This window comes from Fulmarus glacialis, unplaced genomic scaffold (genome assembly GCF_000690835.1).
Source record: "Fulmarus glacialis isolate BGI_N327 unplaced genomic scaffold, ASM69083v1 scaffold23049, whole genome shotgun sequence".
In the NCBI taxonomy this organism is placed as follows: Eukaryota; Metazoa; Chordata; class Aves; order Procellariiformes; family Procellariidae; genus Fulmarus; species Fulmarus glacialis.
Window position 1 is genome coordinate 10,556 of NW_009231721.1, and position 22,781 is coordinate 33,336.

The 22,781-nt window shown below is 39.6% G+C and overlaps 1 protein-coding gene across 1 annotated transcript; it reads left to right on the top strand.

The window, feature by feature from the left end:
* The first annotated feature begins 1,217 nt into the window (after positions 1–1,217).
* Positions 1,218–22,640, top strand: STOX2 (storkhead box 2). The gene is made up of 5 exons (XM_009584676.1): positions 1,218–1,244; positions 1,574–1,707; positions 8,157–8,309; positions 15,515–17,780; positions 22,354–22,640. Exons 2-5 carry the CDS (start codon positions 1,635–1,637, stop codon positions 22,547–22,549), a joined length of 2,688 nt encoding a protein of 895 aa, XP_009582971.1. The 5' UTR covers positions 1,218–1,244; positions 1,574–1,634; the 3' UTR covers positions 22,550–22,640.
* Positions 22,641–22,781: the final 141 nt, after the last annotated feature.

The window sequence follows — 22,781 nt, forward strand, 5'->3', positions numbered from 1 at the left end:
CAGCACAGGTGAGTCCTGAAGTGCTGTGTTTCAGGATTTTATGGATTATGTGCCTACTATGCTTCAAACTATTTCAGAGTGCTTAGGATACAGGAACCTTTAAAGAAGTATCCCATGGCAGCATTCCTTTTTCTCTTTGCCCCTCCATTTCTGCATATCGGTCTTCTCATTTTGATGACTAGATCATGACTAGAAATAGTTCTTTTGCAGTAAAGGCAATTTAAAATGTTTCCTTCTCTTAAAATCCCCAAACAACTAAAAATGTTTCTCCGAAACAGCAGCATCTGTATCTCATCATGCACTATTCCTACCTCCTCTTCTGTGTTTTCCTGATGCTTTAGCTTAGCATATCCTCACCAAGCAAAGGAAAACCTAGCACTGGGAGTGGGATCCTGACACAGTGACCTCGTTCTGAGCATTACCTTCTTTGTCAGTAGCAGCAGAAGCTGAAGCAGCTCTGCTGGCTCTCGGCACTTGGAGCAGTTTGACATTTTCTGTCTGGCGTGGTTTCAGGGCTCACTTTGTTCACCAAATGGTGAATGGGATGATGAAAAATGAGCTTGCAAGAACTTGTCCACTGCTGCTAATTTTTTGATAAACAGTGTGCAGCAGCAGCACAACTTTGATCCAGCGTACAGGAGAGCTGTTTGTTACGTGCAGGTCTGCAGCATTCTTCAGGACTGACAAAGGAGAGTAAATCTTTCTTTTTAATCAATAGAGTGAAAACTGGTAAGTGTCATGTGAAATGGTGAATGATTTAAGAAAATACTGCTCTGTGTAAGTGTGTGTGTGCGCACGTATATCTGTGCATTTGTGGTTTTTTGTATTGGGGGGTTGTGTATTACATCACGCAGGTATGTTACGGGTAAATTTTTTGTCTTGACTAGAGGGTTAAAGCTTTAACTTGTCTTTGCTAATGCATGTAAATAGCTTTCTTGTCCACTTAATGAGAAGGCTGGCTTGTTATCCTGTACAGTGCAGCTGGGCACCGTTCCAGAAGCAGAGGCACTTCGTTTCAAAGACAAAGAAGCCAGCGCAGACATAGGGAGAAACCTGGAACGTTGTGCTGTGGATTTTTTCAGAGCGATGACTCATTTCAGTTCACAAAGGATTCTGGGCAGGGTAGTGAGAAGTCAGGTTGGCTGATCCATTCCTATGACTTCACTTTGCAGAGAGCCAGGGAGAAGAGGAGTGACACTGCAGAATCCTGAGGCACTGCAGTGGAGAGGTGCTTTGCGAAGACTGTGAGTGCCTTTGGAACAGGGGGTGGTGTCAGAACGTGATTCCAGCCATTCCATGGAAATAGGGCAAAAGGCGAGAGATGTTTTCAAAACACTGTGTGGGAGTTATGTTTGTAGTCCCCTTTATATTCTCTACCTCCACCTCCCGTGTCATTTCTTAACCATTTATTTCTCGTACTTACGTGAGAATTGTGTGAAATAACATTCCTTTCAGTGGACCTGCATAGATACTGCATTCTTTTTTATTTTCTGGAAGCCCCTATTTCCTGCTTTAAGAGGTGGGTGTTTAGCATATTACTGCCTAAAAGCATGCTTTGTTTTTCTTCTTTCAGGTCCTGTGGTGCTGACCTATGCTGCAGCCAGCCAGCTTCCACAGTGATATAAAGCCCCAATATGCACATTGTTGTTACATCACAGCTACTTTGGATACTGTACTGGAGCATGGAACCAGACCAGAGGGGTTCAGGTAAGTCCCCCTTTTTTAACATATTGTGTGCCAGGAATATAGACATGGACATTTATTAAAAGATGCGTTTGAAAAGTGTTGTTTGAGGAAACACATTCTAAAGCACACAATATATTAAAAAAACCAGAGTCCCACTCTCTTTCTTCCCAGGATAAGCAACGCCACAAAAATCTCCTCGACTGAATCCTCTGGAAAAGTTCCGTGCTCCAGCAGAAACTTTTTATGATCATAGTTGTAACATGTGCTGGGATATCACTTTGGATCAGGAGGCAGCTGGCCACAGGACATGAACAATGAAAAGAAAATTTAAATCACAGGAAATATGCAGGATGAATGCATGTAAGATGAGTCTGCTGACTGTGGGCAGTTTAGCACCTGTTTCTGAAAGTTAGTGCCACTTGGCGAGATTATGCTTTTAGCTGGGTCTGAATGATGAAAAAGATCAATTTACATGGTTGAAGTTAATAACTGGCAAGGCACTAGAACTTTGTTCAGAGGCTAGTGTTTGTCATATGGTTGGTCATTATTAAGGCTGCTGTGTTTTCTTCAGGCTGGTTAGAATTGCAGTGGTCACATTGCCAGGTCACATTCTTGAAGCGTTCATGATCTGTATCTGCAAAGGAAGGTATGTTTTGGTGTGCATGCATTTCAGAGGTGCAGAAGGAGCTTGCTGGTTAGCAAATGTGGTACTGCATTTGTTGAGCCTTTGTTTAAGCTGCTCTTAAACAGGAATAAATGGACAAATCTTTAATGTTTTTTTTTTCTTGTTGTTATCAGTCCTCTCATATGTGTAACTGTCTAGTAAACACAAATGCAGCTTTGTTCATAAAATACTTCAGGAAATGTGGTTTAAAATGAGGGTTTAGCGATGGCTGAAAACAGCGCAAGCAACACACCTTCTAATTTTCTTTATTTCAGATTTTGCCAGTAAAATGTGTTCTTTTCTGTGTTAGTGTGCTAGTGCAGATCCAAGGTATTTCAGAGTAATCTGGGTAATACCACAGAAATCTGCATATTCTTCCTGTTCCCTCCTGTTGTTTAATCAGATGGAAACGTTGTCTGGCTTAAAATGGCAATTAGATATCATTGTTGTGAGTTCACATAAGAAAGGTTTTGTTTGCTACATCTATGTAAGTATTCTATAATTAGAGTGATTCAGTCACGTTGGGATTCGGGGGGAAAAAGGGGTAATGTGCAACCCAGGCCAGACATGTAACTTCAGCATCTGTTCCTTCTTTAAGTAAATCTGAAAATGTGCTTTTTCTAGAAGAGGCTTTTCACTTATGATATTCTTGAAAAAAAGTTACAATATTCTAGGCCGAAGAGCCCTCTTTTTGCCCATTACCAGTAGTTTTGGTTTTGTTAGCTACCTTTTGTTTGAAAAGGACCTTTCTGTAGTTCTTCCTAGAGTGAAATCATAGGTGAGTGTTGATCAGAACAGGCTGTTGGCAAGAAATTTTTTGTAGGGGATTTCTGTTTGACCACTATAATCATGAGGTGCCATGAAGTTACTGTACTCTAGTTTGATGTTTTCTGATTAATAACGTAGTTCTATAAGCAGCAAAAGTAGTGAAGTCAAATTTCCCTTGACAAGTGTTTTTTGACCGTATTCTCGCCTATCTAGTGGGAGGTGGCTATGCCTGAAGCTCTGTGCAGATGGAGCATGCGTAGCAAACACGTGTTTTAGAGTCTCTGTTGTCTAGTGAGGCTCGACCTCTCTGGCCCATGCATGCACACAGACTGTGATTGTGCAAGCCTCATTTCCTGTGGAAGCCAGCCTAAAAATCATGTTTGAAGTTTGTCATGATCTGTAGGAAACGAAAGGTTAAAAAGGTGTTGAGAGGATGGATGGAGAAGAGAAACTGGGCTTTGGCTTCCTATATTTTACAGGATGCAGAGTGTAATCAGAGGGTCTCTTCCCCATTTCAGGGAAATAGTGTGTATAAATTCTAATATAGTGTGTCTTTGCACTGGAATTTCCTTAACTTTCCTTCACAATGGTTGTACTGGATTGGTTCCATTTATAAGTCAAGAGGTGATTTATCAAACAATCTTCATGCAAACTTCGTGAGACAGGGAGTTTGACTTCCAGGTCACTTCTTTACAGCAGCAGAGTCACTAATAAAAATTCTGTCATCAGTATGTAGTTGATAGTTTAATTGCTGATACATGGAGCAGAATATAGTCTACCTCATTTTCTCCCAAGATGGTGGTACCCAGACTTTCAGAGAACAGAGACACTAGATAAACTGGCACAGGAAAGGTTCTGGCTGATACAGGTTCAGGATGTGTGAATTTTCATACCCAGCTCTGTTACAGACCATCACTTTCTCATCTGTATGTTAAGGATAGTTATGGTTACCCAGTTTTTCAGAATGTTTTAAAATCCCCTGAAGAAATGCACTGTATAAGAGCTAAGTGTTTATTTTATGTGCTACATAATCTCTTGTCCTAAGTAAAACAGTAATTATTTTTTCCCACAGGGTAGCGCTACAAATCCCCAAGGCATAAATGAGGACAAATCCCATTCATTGTTTGTTATGTGCTTAGACATTTCTGAAAATTAAGTGCCACTTAAAACAAGAAGTCTAGAAAACTTTTTTTTTTTTAATTCTTTAGAGAAAAATTTGGAAAGACACTGCAGAAACAGAGCTAAAACTATATATATATATATATTTATCTCGTATTTAAACAAAACATGCAGTCAGCTGGTGAAAATTGCTTTCTGAGCTCCAGTTTTCATTTAATTGGGAACATAAACATATGAAAGTTAAGGATAGTAATTTGATTTCAAAAGAAAGCTGCTTGAGACAAGCATCAGTCAGAGCTAACAGAAGCCATATGCTAGATGTTTTATGTAAGTGATGTGGTCTTCAAAAAAAAAGAATTAGGAAAAGCATATCTGATTTTTTTTTTTAAGCAGATCTTTCCTAAAGAAGTTGTAGTAAACCTTCTGTTCACCAGGCTAAACAGTATTTATGCACATAATTGATGTTAATATATTATATTAAATCATAGACGCAAGATATTTTCTGTTGTTGTGCATCAAAGAAGTTTGTTCACTTAACTATAACCACAGAGTGCTTGTAATTTCCCAGAGCCACAGGATAGTTAAGATAAAACTTGGCAAATTAGAGCCTCCCTGAGTGTGGGGGTTTTGGCTTTCTATCGCTAGGTCTGCTGAAAGTTTTACAGATGTGTGCTAGCCTTTTTAAACCAAGAGTCAGTAATTATCTCCAGCAGACAGTTGTGGACAACAAGCTATGGAGGTAATTCCGACACAACAGAGGTAAAACAAGAGTTCCCTTGTCATGATGACGAAGGTTGAAAAGCACTCAGTGGAAAAGAATAAGGCTTAACTGGCTATAGTCCCTTACAAAACAGAAAGAAAGATTGTCACATAAACCAATATTTGTTGGCCATTTCTATTGCATTTAAAGCCATTTAAATTATGATTTTGTGACGATTATAGTCGTCTTTATAGTCAATTAAATGGTTGTTAAGCTCCCAAATATTTGCAAGCAGGATGTATGTTACCCTGGCATACTAACTATAGCATGCTTTGCTAGAGATTGTGTTAACATTAAGGAACTGATACTGAATGTTTTATTTTGATGAATTATGTGAAGTATAGTTAGTGGAAACTTTTGGCTTGTTCCTGTTGACCAGAGCCCAACTGGCCGGGGTCAAATGTGCAGACTGAATGTTTTCTGCACACTAACCTAGAAAAGCAATTCCATGCTGGAGGCCTGCTTTGAAAGGAAAGATTGTGCAAAGTGCAAGGTTACTAAAATCCGGGTAAACTTTATTATTTCTTAACTTGTACTTAGCCAGTTTTAAGTTAACAAGTCCCCACTGGGAGTGATCCCAGAGGTGGATCTCTGCAGGCTCTTGGCAGTCAGGGGAGAGGGATGGGCCGCTCCCAGGAGTGAGCAGAGTAACTGGTTTGAGTTCCTGTCAAGCATCCCGCTGGGGGCAGCTGGCAGGCTGCAGAGCAAACCTACATAAATCAGCAGCGCTTGCTAGGCTTCATGTATAACCCTCCTCGAGTCCCCTTCCCGCTTTAGGAAGCTGATTATGGTATTAAGGCCCATTCCTTACATCCTAAATATCATTCTGGTTAGCTGTGAGTGGATCGTTCCAGGTGCAAGGGAAAAAGAGGTCTTCCTCCTGCTGCCCATCCTGGCGCCTGCGTAGATGGCAGGATGAGTGCGTGGCTGGGAGTAGGCACAGGGATACTCTTGCCATGGTGCTTTGGTTTAAGAAATTGCCAGATCTTTGATTATCCAGATAAAACAATTCAGGAAGTTACTGCCCTTTACCTGGGTGCCCTTAAAGCTACCCAGGGAGCCCATTTCAGTGCCCGGTGAACCTAATAAGGTTAAACCTCAACTGGGGGCAATATATGCCAATCTGTTTGACATTGCACTGGACTGAACTTAGTAGTGCTCACAAGGATACCCATGACACAGATAATTTCTGTGTGAAAGACAATAATTTCTTAAATTGCTTAGCTAAATCTGCATAATTCTTATCATAATTCTGATGTTTTTTAGTCATGAAACTAATGATTAAAGAAACTGATCCCCTACACAAAGTACATGGTGACTGTTGATCAAAGCTGGTAAACTTACTGTCTGGCTGATTACAAAGATTCATCTATGAACAAGTTTAAGCTGACAGCAGGTATAATTATTAGTAAATAGTGATATAACAACTGTGATGTTCTTTATCCATTCTCAAATGATGAGGGGACAAACGGTGTTTGTTCCCAAGTCATGTGAAAGCGTATCTCTCACGTTTCCCTGTAAGCTGCCTACTTGATTGCCATTGTCTGTAAAGCATGTGGCAGGAAGTTTTCAGTTGTATATGAATAAAAAATGTCCAGAAAAGGTTATATTTTAAGGTCATCATTCTGTGGTCAGATAAGAATGAGGAGGATCTTGGGGTGCGCTGTGTTGAAGCTGGAGGAATGCTGCTGTGTTGGGATTGCGGCATTGATCTGGTCAGGCCTGATTAAGCAGAAGCAATCAGGAGACAGCATGGCACAAACGTGTATTTTAAATTATTGTTGTGTCTTGGGTAATGTGTATCACTTGTACAGCAGATTGTACAGCTGGTATATTGAAAAATATTGCTTATAAATCTCACTGAAGCAGTTACGCAATTTTCTACTCCCACCAATTCTTTTTTTTTTTCCCAAAGTGCTGAGTATAATGCAAGATTAAATGCATTTTGATAACCAGTTTTAGAAACTGCTGTTCCTGTTTAGTAGATGTAATAGGAATATAGAATTAATAGGGCAAATATTAGATCCTCTAAATTGTGGAGGAAAGTTTGAATTTGAATTAATTTCCAGTAATTTGATTCCTGATTTGATCACAAGGTATTGCTCCATGACAGCAGAAATAGGGTGATTTTCCTGAGATTTCAAAGCCATTTGGGTAAAACTTAATCCCTAGCTATTGACTGGCTTGTGGCTAGAAAAGGATTTGTAGTCAAGCACCCCTTGTTCTGTCTGGTACTCTTTATTATTCCTTTTCCACTGGCAAAGAAAATCTTCTAGCCTGCTGCTTCCCTCTATTTGAGATCATTAGGGAACTGTTACCACTTCAAGAGGAGGTATAGAGCTGAATCTAAAAGCATTTCTGTATTTATATAAAGTATGTTAAAATGCACATGTATATGTGTATTTGTGTAGTCATGCTAGTATTATCAAATTGTAATTTCTCCTATAACTTTCATTTTGCAATGATTTAAGTATGGGTTAATGAACTATTTTTAAAGATAACATGAGAAAAGTTGGAACAAAGTTAATTTTCAGGCCAACATGGAACCATTAAAACTTCTCTTCTAAAAAATACGTAGTCCTTACAAGGACATTTGACATGTGTAGATCCAGGAGAGATTTATCCAGGGTATCAATCTTAAGGTTGATGCCTCTAAAGAGTGTTCTGGGCTTTATCAGTTGAGTGAAAATGTTATTCATTAACTTAGCAACGTTTTTTTTCTGATCTTTGTTACTATTAAGAAAAAATATTCTGTCAAGTGGAAATGGTGGGTGATCCATACTGCTAGCCTTTGAAAGGGGAGTGAAATCTCCCCTTTTATGTCCAGAGAAATACAAGCAACTGTTTTGTTTGTGCAGTTACCTAGTAGGATATTCAAGCATGAGGTTTTGCAACTGTAAGTGCTAATTTGTTGGCATTTTCTGAATCTGTCCATTGCACCCTTTGAGAAACTATGTCTGCATAGTGTGTATCTCCCATTTTTCCAAAGTTCACCATGTCTAAGTTTTGAAATAAGCTCCATTGTAAGAGTTTTATCCCCAGCTCAGTACAAAGACTACAGAGCTGTGCGCATCTTCTCTGATTGTATCTCTACATCCTTGTTCTATGAGCAGATTTTAAAACAAAATGCTTCATTGCACATCTGTTGTCTTTTTACAGGTGATGTATCACCCATCAGCATGTCTCCCATCAGTCAGTCACAGTTTATTCCACTTGGGGAAATCCTTTGCCTGGCCATCTCAGCAATGAACTCTGCCCGAAAACAAGTCACACAAGAAGCACTAATGGAGCACCTAACAACCTGCTTCCCAGGTAACTGGACATTAATAAATCATTGGTCAGATGGGCGCGTATCTGTAAAAGGGCAGTTAAAGAATCCCCAATCCCTACCCAAAAGGTTGCTTATCTTTTTGGTTTCTGTAAAAGAGGGAGTTTCAGTGTTTGGTAGTCCATTTTTCTTCACTCTTCTGGATGGGAATATTGATTAATCCTGAGATGCTACCCAAAAGTAAAAGGAGGCTTTAGGGTTCTAATCTTATAACCTTTTCTTTATTCTTAAACTTACAGAGAATTGAGTTCTCTTTGACAGAGCCATTCATGTGAGATGCGTTTTGCAGGGTTAATTCCTGACTTTATGTAAATATTAAAAATTACCTGAGGTTCTAAACAGCAAACTGTATTGGCTTGTTTCTTTTTTCAGACTCTTACCAGATTAAGCTTGTTTGTGATTTTTCTCACAAAATAACCTTCTTTATCATCATAGTCAAAGGAGTTTAGGAGTATTTTAGTAGTTACGGAGAACAAAGCATGTGTCATAGCCAGAGCAGACTTATTCCACCTTGTGGCTTTCAAGCCAGTTGCAAGCTAACTCATAAGAGCTCTGTTGACATCATGCAACCAGTTCAAGTGTCATTGTCCAATCTCCATAGAGATAACCTCATGGAGGTCTCTGTGTAGAGCATTCTCTCTTAAAGAGCAGATTTCCCACATACTGCATGTCTTCCTCCGCCTGGGACAGGCTCTCAAAACTGGTGTGGCCTGATGCAAGTAATAGAGTTCAATGGCAATGATGTGCCTTCTTTAGGCAGAGGTTATATTTAAACTGAAAGGAGGTTGTCGGCCAGGTTCCCAGGGGTTTTCAGAGCCTTCTTGGACACAGTTCTGGCTTTTGCTTCTGTACTGCCCTTGCTTGAAAAAAATCTTTAAATGTGTTTTGTTTTTTTTTTTTAACTTGACAAGTCTTTCCATGACTAAAAGGTTTGGAGAGGCTTAGATACACTTGCTGTGCTCATTTATATAAAATGGTGGTGAACTATTCAGAAGATATTCTTGTCAGCATTTGATAATATTTATGAAATGGTAAAATGAAAATGTCTTAGATTAAAGATACTGTAACATCAAACAAAGGGAACCTATATTAAGAATGTACTCTCGAATATGCTGCTTCCCTACTGGCAGTCTGTATCTGGAGTTGGTGAATCATGCAAAATGCATCATGTAGAGACATCTAAAAGTGTGGTGTAAAAGCATTGGGCAGAGGTTTACTGCTCAAGAGAGCACAGGTTTTTCACTTGTGCTTTGTATGATCCTGGGCAAGATGTTTATTCTGTGCCTGAGTTTACAATTCTCTAAACTAGTTGAGAAACTTCTCTGTTGTACCTCTTCTACAGCTGTAAAAAGTAGCTAATTAAAAATGCCTCAGTAGGAAAAATACTGATGCATCTGCCTCATCTAGGCAGCCTAACCATGTTTTGATGTCTTGATTTTTTTTGCTTACATTTCAGAGCAAGAGTTACTTAAAGCCTTGAAGCATACATGGCTTTTGCTATAACTGGTACTGTTATGAGATTTTAAAATATAATTCTGGATTGAGAGCTGTGTTTGGAATAAACAATTCTGTCTGACATTTAATGATTGCACTTTGGAAAAAAATTACTGCAAGTATATTTTGTAAATACTGGCTTTCTGTCCTGATTTGTGGTTTTATTTATCAGGGTGGTTTTTTTTCAGTATGCTTGGCTGATTTTGAAAATAGTGGTAAAAGTTGTAAGGGTTAGAATGCAAAGAAGGCAAAGTTCACAATTATAATTCCAGTTTAATTAATTTTGATTTTTTTTTTCCCAAGTCATGTTTTCTATATAGCTATGTACTATAAGAGTTCCATAGATTGCAAGTATTTTTCCAATGATTCTGTCAATATTTTTATATAAACATTATTGCATGATGGAAATGATAATTTATTGGTGGCATCCCTTGGGTTTCCTGGGAGCATGATTATCAGTTGACTTGGTGTGTTGTGCTATTCTTGCTAGGCAGAACCATACATCAAAAATAATTCAACAGGCTGGATTATTTTGTAGACTGCTCAAAAGAAGCCTGAGGCAAGTTAGCACAAAGTCTCTTGCTGCCTCTTTTTTTTCCACTAGCCATGAACACGTGCATTTCTCAAGTCTGAGATTAAAAAAAAGGAGCCTTGTTTTTCCTACCTCACTTCCCAAAATGGAAAGAAAATTATTTGGGGGGGGGGACCCATCCTTTGTTGTCCAATTTTTTTCCCCGCTCTAGAGAAATGCCTTTCTCTCCCAGCCATGACATGTTTAACATAGCAAACATACGTGTTCCCTCAGTGTATGAGGATTATCCAAAATTTTTGTCCTTTCCGATAAACAGAACCTCTTCTTGTGCTGAGTGATATTTTTCACTTGTCTGTCCAAACTCTCTCATAAATCAGCTGTGGCTTTTTGAGCCCTTGTATTCACTGTGGCTATTTTAAAATATCTGATGTCCTCCTATATTCTGATAGTTTATTTTTCCTAATGAGATGCTGATGTTCTGAGAGAGAGCATTACCAGTGTAGATGTATCTGTCATTGTCACATAACCTCTCTATCTCACCCTGTAGCAGCACTTGTCTGCCTGTGTTGTTTGTGTTTTAATGAACAGATGCTTCACTGCGTTTCATGGCGTGTATAAATTTCCTAAGACCCCAGATGCTATTCTCGAACTGCCTAAGAATAATAAACCTCTTTCCTCAGTGCACAATCTTACACTTGCAGTCTAGCCCTCTAGTTTGCTGAGCCATTGTGCAGGCATAAATCTGGGCCATGGCTCTATCTGAAATAAGGTATGCTAATTATTTATAACATCACATAGCAACCACTCCACATCCTTAACTAGTATTTCATGAGCCAATCAGAGTATTTCTTTTATCCCTTGTTAAGCCTTAGCATCAGCTCAGGAGAAAATCATTTTAGCAGATTTAACACCATTTAAATACTACTTCAGATGTATTTTTCATGAATTTATTTTATTGAAAAAATTTGTAATGATAATGCACATCTTATTTGTGGCTTTTGTTATTTGTCAGATTTTTAAAAAAGCAAGAGGGCTCCTGCTGTACATGCTCTGATTATTCGAACTTAGAATAAAACAATGAGATGTTTGTACAGCCCTACTTTATAATTTGTTGACCATGGTTTAAATCCCATACATTAAATGTAAATCTTTGAAATCCAGTATAAGGAGCTAAGAATGTAACCTCTGTTCCTGTGTTTGACAGCCAGGCCCTCTTATCTGTATGAACCTGGCTGAAGAAAACATCAAATCTTAGTCTATGTTGCCTTCAGTGAGGATCTTTTTTTTCCTTTTTTTTTTTTTTCAATTTTGTCCATGTACTTACTAAAATCATTTTAAGGTGTTCAAAATTTCAGTGTAGAAAACACGTGTGTATTGGACTAGGTTGCATTTGAAGCAGACAATTTTCTGAAAGCTGGCTAATTCCTTTGACATTGACCTTCATAACTGTTCATTCTTTAAATATGTGAAATGTATATGTAGCACTTAAAATAAGTGTCTTACATTAACTGAGTTCACTCTAGGTCAGTGTTCTTTGTGAGCAGCAAACAAGACATAATCTTCTGTCTGGAAGCTCAGTGGATGGCATAGTAGACTCTCTTGAGATGCAGAAAATGTACATGTCTGATGATTCAGTGTCCAGACAGTTTGTGCTTTTGAATTATTAAACCACTACATAATCTTAAATAACACTACTGCTGTCATGCAATATTTTATATGCTAGAGTCTCTAAACCACTGGGTTTTTTCCTCTTGTTCCTATTTAATGGAGGAAGGGAGGCCATAAGGAGACTTCTAAATGCAGTGGGGTAGGTTACATACAGACATGATGTGGGCAGGTTGCCGTAAAGAGAAAAGTCTTGAGAAAGCCAGGAAATCTGTATTTCAAATAGCAACAATGGGAGCCAGAGTAGTGTCGTTGCTCCTGTCCACCATGCAGGAAAGCCTAATTCGAGTTCGGGTCTGTTTCTGCTTTTGTAAGTACCTGAAAGAGATCTGAACAAAACCTGTAGCTAGCATTAGCTGGCAATGCTGAGGTCCAAAGATCTGCATCTGCCATCGTCACTGCTGGCTTAGTGAACCACAGGGATGTACTGTATGCTGGGAGTGATAAAAGTGATAGTCTCTAACTCCAGAGAGAAGGTGGCTGTTACGATTAACTTTACAGCATCGTTGATTGCCCAGGCATGCTAATTTTTCTTTTTTCTTGGTGTTTATCTGCACATTCTCTATTCACAGGACTTAGTCAATTAATGTAACTACTGTGCATCCAGTGTTTAGAGACTCATTTACCCAACACATTGTAGTCATTATGGTTTACTGGGTGAAAAATACATATTATTCTTTTTACTATGTATTTGCAGTGCATTTTTGCCTAAGTTAGTGTGAAACATCACAAGATCCATTTCTGTCTCTTTCCCGAACTTTTCTGTAAACTCCCAGGGGAATGTTTTCCTTTCTTTTACTTTTGTTCCAATGTTTTTGAAACAGTATGTTAAAAAAAGTCTTTAAGTAAAATAAGGATGAAGAACCAAGTTCTTGCAGACAAAAGTGGGTACGTGTTGAGGTATTTACATGTAAGCTCCTGGAAAATGCAATGGATCAGTCAGGTTTTTTATGTAGAGGCAGGAAGAGAGCTTGGCTGCTGCAAGCAAGTGCATCGCAGTTGGACCGGGATTGGACCCTGCAGTGCATTTTCAGCACAGGATGGAGAAGCACATGAGCTTGAGTTTGGGGTCACCACTTCTTGTGGTGATGCAAGGCATAATGTAAAAGGGGTGGTGTTACCCAAGCAGATGTAGCAGCTCCACCGCAGGAAAGAAGAGGATAGATGATGACCGCTGGTTGTTACGGGAATTGAAATCGCTCTTTGTGTTCCTGTGCTTTACTGAAAGCTCATGCGGAGGGCAGCCTGCTCTCCAATTGCCACTGCCTCACAATCCAGAGAAAGCTTAGCATATTGTTTATTTCAGTCCAGAGAGATTCACTCTCTGGATTTCAGCTTTTCCCATCTGTTCCTATTTCTGGCATGTTTGCTCATCCAGCAGTTCTGGGGGTCTTTGTTACTCGTTCTAGGATTATCACATAGATTGTGGACATCTACATGAAAAGGGAAGAAAATGCACGTTCCCAATTCTCCATTTCATTTGCATATTCTTTCCAATTTTCAGTCTCATTTATTCTCTCAAATTACATCCTTTCTTTACTTCTTTTAATTCCTGTGTCTGGATTGGCCCCAATCTTTCAGGTCTGTGGACTGTGCATGAAATATATTTACTACCCCCATGTACTTCTCCCTGGCACCTTCTCTGCTGTAACTGCTTTCACTCATGTGTCCATGTTATTCCTAACACTTTGGTGTTTCCAGTGTAAGATTTTTAGTTACAGGTATGACTGGATGTGAGCAGTATGGTCATGTCTCTAAATTCAAACAACATTCAAAGCCAGACATAAGAATACTTACTATGTTGCCTGCAACCTAGTAGCAAGGAAGAGAGCGAGTTAAGGAATTAGTACAACTTCTCTATTTCTTGTCGCTAATCTTTTGACGGGGTTTTGGTCATAGTGCCGAAGCCCTTGCTGTCATCCTCATGTTTGCTAACACAAGGAGATCAGTGAGCTTACAGGCTCCAGCCTTTGACATCTAGGAGAAGAGTTGGTGACCAGACACTATGTGTTACTGAAGATACTGTGTTTGTCGCAGGTACACCTGGTTGAGATTTTTCCATGAAGTATTTTTGTAAAAAGCATATACTTTGTTGAAATGTTTTTGTGTGCATGATTCCGTGGAATTTCTGTTCTTGAAGATAGTCAGAGTTTGACTTGACAAGGCCTTGACCAACCTGATGTAAGTTGGCCTGGCCATGAGTAGGGTGTTGACCAGATGACTTCATGAGGTCCCTTCCAACCTAAGTTACTCTGTGATTCTATGTTTTTTTTCTAAATTACTTTTGCTGAAAAGAAAACTAAGACCCAGAGTAAATAATATTAACTTTTTAGATTTAAAATAGACCATCCAAACTTTGGAAAAAAATTTCTCTAGTTCTAAAAATGTAAACCGGGTCAGTACCCAGCATTAAGTTAAAATTAAAATGCATTTTAGTTCAACAAAATTTATTGATTGAAGATAACTTTTTCTACTGAAAATTTTGAAGGATTTTTATTTCTTATTCAGCATAGACAGATTTTTTTTTTTAAACTAGCTTGTGAACTAAATCTCTTGTTTCCTTAGCTCTAAATGGAACTTATTCCTATGCACAGCATGCTGACTTGGTATTTTATCTAATAAAGTATTGAAGACTTGGTCCTGCACCACTGAACCCAGCAGGAGTACTGGTAGTGGGAAGGACCAGGAAGGACCAGGCTCACAATGCCAAGTCTATCATGTGGCTAATGTGGCATTGATGCAGGGTTGTCATACTTGTCCTTCTCTTAGTATGTGATATATGCACTTATGTAGTGTCCCTCACATCTCACAAGAAAGGCAGGGAACTCTGAGAAGCAAATTTTTAGGAGCTAAATCTGTAACTTCTAGCATAGTGGCAAAGTCTTGTTTGGGTACGAAGAACTGTATCATTCAAGGGGTGTCTTTTTTGGAGTAGCTGATGTGGTTGAAACATGTTTTAATGGGAGAGCAAGTCAGTTCAATCAAGTTTGTGATAAAGGGGCAGTTTGGGGGAATGCTTTTTTTCCTGCGTAGTGTTCTTCTGTGGAAAAACAACTTAGGCATCCAAAGTAACAAAGAACCACTATTTTATACATGGCTGGGCATTATAATAAATAGTTCTGATGTACTGGGATATAAATATTTAGTTGGAAGAAGAATAGAAGTGAAATGTTTCCCCTGATACCCTTTGATTTCCAGTGATTCCATCTTGTAGCTTAAGGTCACCTGTGCAATGGAAGTGACTAGAAGTTCTCTTTTTTTGTTAACATTCCATTAATGGCCTCCTTTCTATTTAATTAATAATTGATATGTCTGAAGTGTAGGAGATAAGTGGAAAAACAGACAAGAGAATGCCTAATGAAGTGCTTTACTGGGGTTGTTTGTTCAGCACATTGCAGCTTACACATTGGAAAAAACAGCTTTTTGTTGGGAGGGGGGAGCCAGAGAGTCCTGCACGGTTTTATGCACTCCCTGATATGTGTTCACTATCATTTCTAGGAGTTCCAACACCCAGTCCAGAAATCCTTCGACATACCTTGAATATGCTTGTACGGGAGAGGAAAATATACCCAACTCCGGATGGTTATTTCATTGTAACCCCACAAACTTACTTTATAACACCATCTCTCATAAGAACTAACAGTAAATGGTACCATTTGGATGAGAGGATACCTGACAGGTCTCAATGTACCTCTCCGCAACAAGGAACTATAACTCCCTCCACCTCGGGATGCGTCAGGGACCGAACACTACCCAAAAACCACTGCGATTCCTGCCATTGTTGCAGAGAAGACATGCACAGCATGCATGCATCTACCCTACAGAGGAAATCAGCAAAAGACTGTAAAGACTCATACTGTCCTCCTTCATTATGTCAGGTCCCACCTACTGAGAAAAGTAAAAGTACTGTCAATTTTTCTTATAAAGCAGAGACACTCACAAAGCCTAAGGATGTAGAAAAGCAGTCTAAGAAATTTGGACTCAAATTATTCCGCTTAAGTTTTAAGAAGGACAAGACAAAACAGTTGGCAAATTTCTCTGCCCAGTTTCCTCCAGAGGAGTGGCCGCTAAGGGACGAGGACACCCCTACCACTATACCTAGAGAGGTAGAAATGGAGATTATCAGGCGCATTAACCCAGACTTGACTGTGGAAAATGTCATGAGGCACACTGCACTAATGAAGAAACTTGAAGAAGAAAAAGCTCAACGAAGCAAAGCAGGATCTTCAGCTCACCATAGTGGACGAAGTAAAAAGAGCAGGAATCACAGAAAGTCTCATGGGAAATCGAGGTCACACAGCAAGACTCGGGTGTCCAAAGGAGACCCATCAGATGGCTCTCATTTGGATATACCTGCTGAAAGGGAGTATGAGTTCTATGATCCCTTGACTAGATCCCCACGGGAAGGGTGTTTTATAATAGAACACAAGGGAGATAATTTTATAATGCACAGCAATCCTAACATGATTGAATCTCACTTCCCCATGACACCAGAGTGGGACGTGTCTGGTGAGCTGGCCAAAAGAAGAACTGAAATGCCATTCCCTGAACCTTCCAGGGGAAGCTCCCACTCCAAGGTCCATCGGAGCCACAGCCATACACAGGATAGAAGATCGAGGAATGAGCGGTCCAGTAAGGCTAAAGAAAGGTCTAGATCCATGGATAACTCCAAGGGACCTCTGGGCTCAGCTACTTTAGGCACACCTGAAGATATAGGTGAAGGCTGTAGCCCAGATGACCAGACAACTAGCCAAACTTATATTGATGATAGTACCTTAAGGCCATCTCAGTCGCTCAGTCATCAAAGGGCTCTGATTTCATCTGCAAGCTACAAAGAGACTTGCATCCCTGAAATAGCTAGTGGCAGTGTAGAAGCCCCCAGTTCTTGTAGCCTATTGGAACAAAGCAAGCCTACAGAGAATTTGCCATCATATAGCGAGCTCAACTCCTGCACAACAAAATCTGCAGTTGATGACTATTTTCAGTGCAACACATCCAGTGAGACTGTGCTTACTGCTCCGTCACCACTGGGAAAGAATAAAGAAGATCATGACACACTGACAGGGACAGATGGGCTCAAAAAAATAACTCCCGCAGAAAGACAGTCTCAACATATTGCTAGGGAGCCTGGGGTGCACAAAGAGGAGTCCCCAAAGGGCCCGAGCAGTGGTTCGGCAGTTGCTGGCCAAACTCCAGAGGTGATTGCAAATGGGCGGCTGGTTCAACACCATAGCGCGGAATCAAGCAGCCTTGATAAAAGGAAAGAAATATTCAGCAAGGATACACTCTTTAAACCTCTGCACAACGCTCTTTCTGTGAATAGCTATCATAAGTCTAGCACACCCCTGCTAAAGCCCCATCAAAAGACCCCCTCTGACACATTACCAGTCAGATGTGAGAAACTTGAACAAGCGATAGTAACCTCAGTCACACAAGTCATGCCAGTTTCACAGAGACAGCAAGAGACAACTGGGAATCAGGAGGCCTCCTTTGACTACTACAATGTATCTGATGACGACGACTCAGAGGAAGGAACCAACAAAAATGCTGAGGAAGAAAAGAACAGGGATGATGTCGGCACGATGCAGTGGCTCCTAGAGAGAGAAAAGGAGAGGGATCTGCAGCGAAAGTTTGAGAAGAATCTTACTCTTCTCACCCCGAAGGAAACAGAAAATAGCAACAACCAGAGAGCCACCCACTCAGCCCGCCTGGACAGCATGGACAGCAGCAGCATTACTGTGGACAGCGGGTTCAACTCTCCACGGTAGGACTGTCACATTCATTGCAGCTTTACAGACTAGAAAATTCCGTTTTTAGTTATATGTGTGTGTGATACTGGTGACAGAACGTAGGGCTGTATTAAACAATTTCACACGTTTTCAGACAGTGTTTTCTACAGCTCTGGAATCTGCTATTCAGATGTGTGGGTTTCCCACCATATCATAAGCGACCAATGGCCATTTGCAGCATTGACTCTGTATTAGTTCGTTTTCTGTTTGCTGAAAACCTCCCTGTATCCTTTTTTTTCTGTATTAAACTTGTGTTTGCATTTAGAATAGAAGGGATGAGTTCCTGCATACTCCCCCGTTCCCTTCCCTCTAAGATACCATCAACAAGACTAATTGGAAGACGAGACATGACTAGGTGCCATAATCTTTGGCTCAGACAAAAAAAACCCAAGCATGATGATTGTTTTGGGTTTGGGCTTTTTTGTTTGTTTTCTTCAAAAATTTTGGAAGTGTATCTAATGCGGTTCCAAACTGGTGAGACTGGAACAGCTGCTCCCCACACACAGCTGAAAGTGCTCAGGCTATTTGAACTTCAGAGGTGACCCAGTGCTGCATCAGCAGAGGGAGAGGTGCCTTGCCTAAGATACTTGGAAAAAGAGTCCAGATGTTTGTGTGTGGTGGTGCTGGTTAGTCATTTCCATTCCAGGGATTTCAGACATCATGGAAGTCTCAGTGTGCTAGGAGCCTTGCAGGCATAGGGAGGAGAGAGTTGCTAGTGTGCTCCCTGCCCCGAAGATTTCACAAGCTCATTTCCAGGTTAAGAATCCTTCACGTGAGCCTTCTTCCTTCTCTCTCTGGCCTCTGAGAGTCCTAGGTCCCCACTGGAATGCAGCTTGCTTGGTTTTGTTTGCCCTGGATAGCAACCCATCAGAGTTCAGAACAATGACTCTAAGAACACAGAAATAATTTACAGTGGTAGTTCTCTTACAGCATCTTACTTAAGCTTAAATTATTTATTGCCTGTGTTTAAAAATAAAACCTCCAAGACTGGATTTGTATTAGGTGAAAGAAAATGGATTTTCGGTTTTTTTGTTGTTTTTTCCTTCCTGTAAAAGGTGTTCTTATTCCTCAGAATTACATATTTTTTTAAATCTGTAGCAAAGGCTCTCAGAAAGGCATGTGAAGGATTTCCTGCTTCTACTCAGGACTAAATTTCATTTTCAGTTAAAATAATGTCACTCTGGAATAAATTCCTTTGGAATTGATGGCTACTCCCACTTGATGTTAATGACAAGGCAGCAATTATTGGGCCTGCTGCAGCATGCAGTGATCATCAAACTAGAGCCGGCTTTTAACATATGTATAATTTTTCTGAGTAAAAAATTTGAAAAATAATTTGATTAAATTGTACCACTTACACTGAGTCCAGCTTAAAAAAGAAACTTAAGAAGGTTTTGAATTTGTTCCTGTAATTGGTTGTCCTGCAGATGCTTGGCATCTTTCTCACATACAACTGTTGTATGAGGCTATTTGCACTGTTATTTTTTACATGTAATCTCTTCTTTTAGTTGAAGTGCTACACTTGCAGTCAATTTTTGTGGGGGAGTATATGGTGGTGTTTGCTTCTTGCGCAGCCTGTCTCACTCCACAGAGTGTATTTCACCTCCAGGATAGGATGTCGACTGGGTAAAAATCAGTTCTTAGGCTACTGTTTTGCTAGCTATATGCTAGTTGAATATCAAGCTTGTGTTTCTGGTTAATGCAAAGGCAGACATTTCCTTCCCTAATTATGTACACAAAAGTTAAAATTTCTGTTGATGTTGATCTTAAACTTAGCTAGCAAGAGAACAAAACATGGCGAGCATACTGGATTTAGGGCTGCTATGCCACTTTATTTAGATCAAAAGGGAAATAGATAAGCAGCTTTTAATAATGATTGTGTTCCACACATCCCTTTTTTTTATTTTACTGTTTACTTATTAACAGATGTCTTTTTTCTGGCAAGACCACATAAAGGAAGCTTTTTTAAAAAAAATAAAAAAAAAAAAAAAGAAATGAAAAATGAAAAAAAAGCAACATTCTGTAGGGTTTTGTAAGACCAGCATATAGTCTCCATATTTCAAAGGCTCTTTTATGAGCTTTGCATCAAGATGATTAAATTGGATGATTTTGCTGAGTTTTGATCACTCCTCTGTATAAGTCTATAAAAATAAATTGAGCTGAGGGTGAATTCAGCCCTTTGGCTATAATTACCATGCTGTTATTACTTTCCTACCTTATAACAAAAAATGTACTCCACAGCCCTTTTCCAGGAAATACAAAAAAACCGTCCAGCATCCATCTGGTAAGATTCATCTAGATCTGACAGTGTCCATTAGCAGATGCCTAGGGAAGAGTATAAGAACAGGACGTGCATGTAGTGATATTCCTCAGGTATACTCTTCTAGCCTCCACTGATGCTGTAACTCTCGACTTCCTGAGGTGTGGTGGTATCTTTTCATTTAAACTGAACCGTGCAATGTTGCTTGGGGAATCAAAATTACCAATTCTACACTGTGAGAGAACAAATGTATTTTTAAAGTGTGACAAATTGAAAAGAGGGCCATTTTAAAAAAAAACAGTATGTAGTTGAAGAGATTTGCAATGGTCATTTGACTTCAAAAGTATTTTGTGTGAAATTCGTGAACACATCACCATTGGGAAAACAGCCTCACAGTATTTTGTTCATTGCTTTTATGCAAGTTGTGTATAGTAAATGTTAGCTGTCAATATTAATTTTATTCCTCTATTTTTAGAACTTATATAATACTGCTGCTCTTTTGTCACCTAAAGAAAGAGCTAATTTTGGCATTACTCTGCATGCAAAATTCTCACTGCAGTCTTTGTGTATGCATGTTGTAATGGTCAGTTTGTAATATCAGAATTGAAAATGTTTGAAGATCTGGAATTGGTGGTCCCATAAAGAATGATACAATACTGAATATCTCTGAAAAACAAAGGTTGCATCTATGTTCATTAAAAAGCAGAAGGAGAGGAATCAAAACATGAGCAACAGAAGTGCACCATACATCATTGCAGCTCACAGAGATCTCTTACTGTGTTTGTCACCCGTCATAACTGTTTGGGACTACTGACAATAAGGCGATAATTGGCAGAAGATGATCAGTACCATTTTGATAAATTTAAAAGATCTATGGGACTTTTCCTAAAAGCATCATTGATTTTCCGGATTCAGTCAGTTTAAGATGATTTAAATCTGCCCTACAACTAGACAAGGTGTTTCTTCCTTCCCCTTCCCCTATGCCATGCACTGACACATTTCTCCCCTGCCACATCCAAAGCTGTGCATTCCTACTCTTCCCCTGATGCTAGCACTAATCTTTTTTTTTTTTTTTTTTTTTCTTAGGGCTAGTATTTAACTGAGAGCGGTCCCTGATCTGGCTGGCTGCAAGGCTCAGCATCAGGGAAGCAGCAGGAACATGTGGCAGGGTCAGGTCCACACAAGGCAGGCAAGAGCTGCCCCTTTCAGTAGCAGGTAAATTTAGGTTGACTTTAAACTGTCATTAGTATCTCTGTTTCTAGTGCTTATTTAACAAACCATTCAGTCCTCTAAATATACTCTGTAAACATCTCCATAGCAAGTGGTGATGTCATTTTGCAAAGAAGTAGGGACATAGGTGAAGGATACATAACCAGGGACCACATGGCTATTTGGAAACCAAATCTCTCTCTGCACAGAAACACATTATTTGGAGATCAAAAATTATTAAGAACAGAAAGAGAACAAAAAGAGTAGCAGTGGTAAAAAAACTAGCCTTAGCATATCTTGGCCGAGTTTTTTAAAAGCTGTAGACTAAAATACAGGCTCCTCTGCATTCATAATTAGGTGTATCAGTCAAAGGCTTAGTCTTTAAAAGTGCTGTGTCCTGTCATTCCCATGGATAAACAATATGTTAGAACTAAAGGAACATTACCCATTTTATGAATGAAATAGCAGCACTAGTTGTTGTTTAGGGCATGATCACAGACCAGGCAGTTAAAATTTCTCAGTGTCTTGTAAGTTGCAATTGTCTCAGCTGCAAAGCAAAATTGAAGTGTTGTGTTTAGAATAGAAGCATTGTGGGTTTAATGTAAAGCAGCATTTTTAGATAATATTTTGTGTACAAAGACATAGGTACGAAGCTGTGACATACACGATTACCCTCCTAGCTCTGCCTAGTCACAGAGCTGATTTGATGAAGTTACTTTGTGCAGAAATGCACCAGTCAGGAAAGAAAATTAATATGTTCCACATGCAAGATGGAAGCTATTTCCTTGGGTGAAAAATCCACATGCTTGATACTGGTTCAGCTTACAGTTTGTTTGACAGCTTCAGCTCTGCTTAGTGGTATACCTGTGTTACAGTATGATGACTGCTGCTGAGTACCTCTGGAACCCATTTTGGAGGAACATATGTGTACTGTCAAAATGAGATGGTTCATTGATGTGACATTACATGCAAACACAGGATGCCTATTATAAAACACTCTATTCTCCTTTCCTGTCTGGTCGATAGATATATAGGCATGTCATATATGAGTGTGTATATATATTTCTTTTCCATTCTAGTACTCGTGAGAGCCTGGCATCCAACACTTCAAGTATTGTTGAAAGCAACAGACGTCAGAACCCTGCTCTGAGCCCTGCACATGGTGGCGCAGGCCCAACATTCAACTTCCGAGCCACTGCAGACCCGCCAACAAGTGAAGCTGAGAAACTGCAGAAACCTGCTAACTGCCTGCAAGCTTCTGTCACTAGTGTCTGATAGTCATTCTGCCTCAGATCTTCTGTCTCATCCTGTATAGCAAAGTTTACGACACTGGGACTGATGTTTACATCTTCGGGGAAAAATAAAAAAAGCATCTCAACCACAGTTTTAGTGTTTACTTAAACTGTGCTGCTATGTAGACTAGGGGCAACAAAGAAATCTTTATTTCAAGGTATTGCTTTTCACATTTGCGGCTCTGTAGCAACAGAATAGCAGTAGGGATAATATG

Bases quoted from the DNA above. Each gene is read 5' to 3' on its own strand.
- STOX2 (XM_009584676.1), top strand. From the start codon at position 1,635: ATGCACATTGTTGTTACATCACAGCTACTTTGGATACTGTACTGGAGC. The intron at 8,310-15,514 runs GTAACTGGACAT...TATCATTTCTAG, and splicing joins CCTAACAACCTGCTTCCCAG to GAGTTCCAACACCCAGTCCA. The intron at 17,781-22,353 runs GTAGGACTGTCA...TTTCCATTCTAG, and splicing joins AGCGGGTTCAACTCTCCACG to TACTCGTGAGAGCCTGGCAT.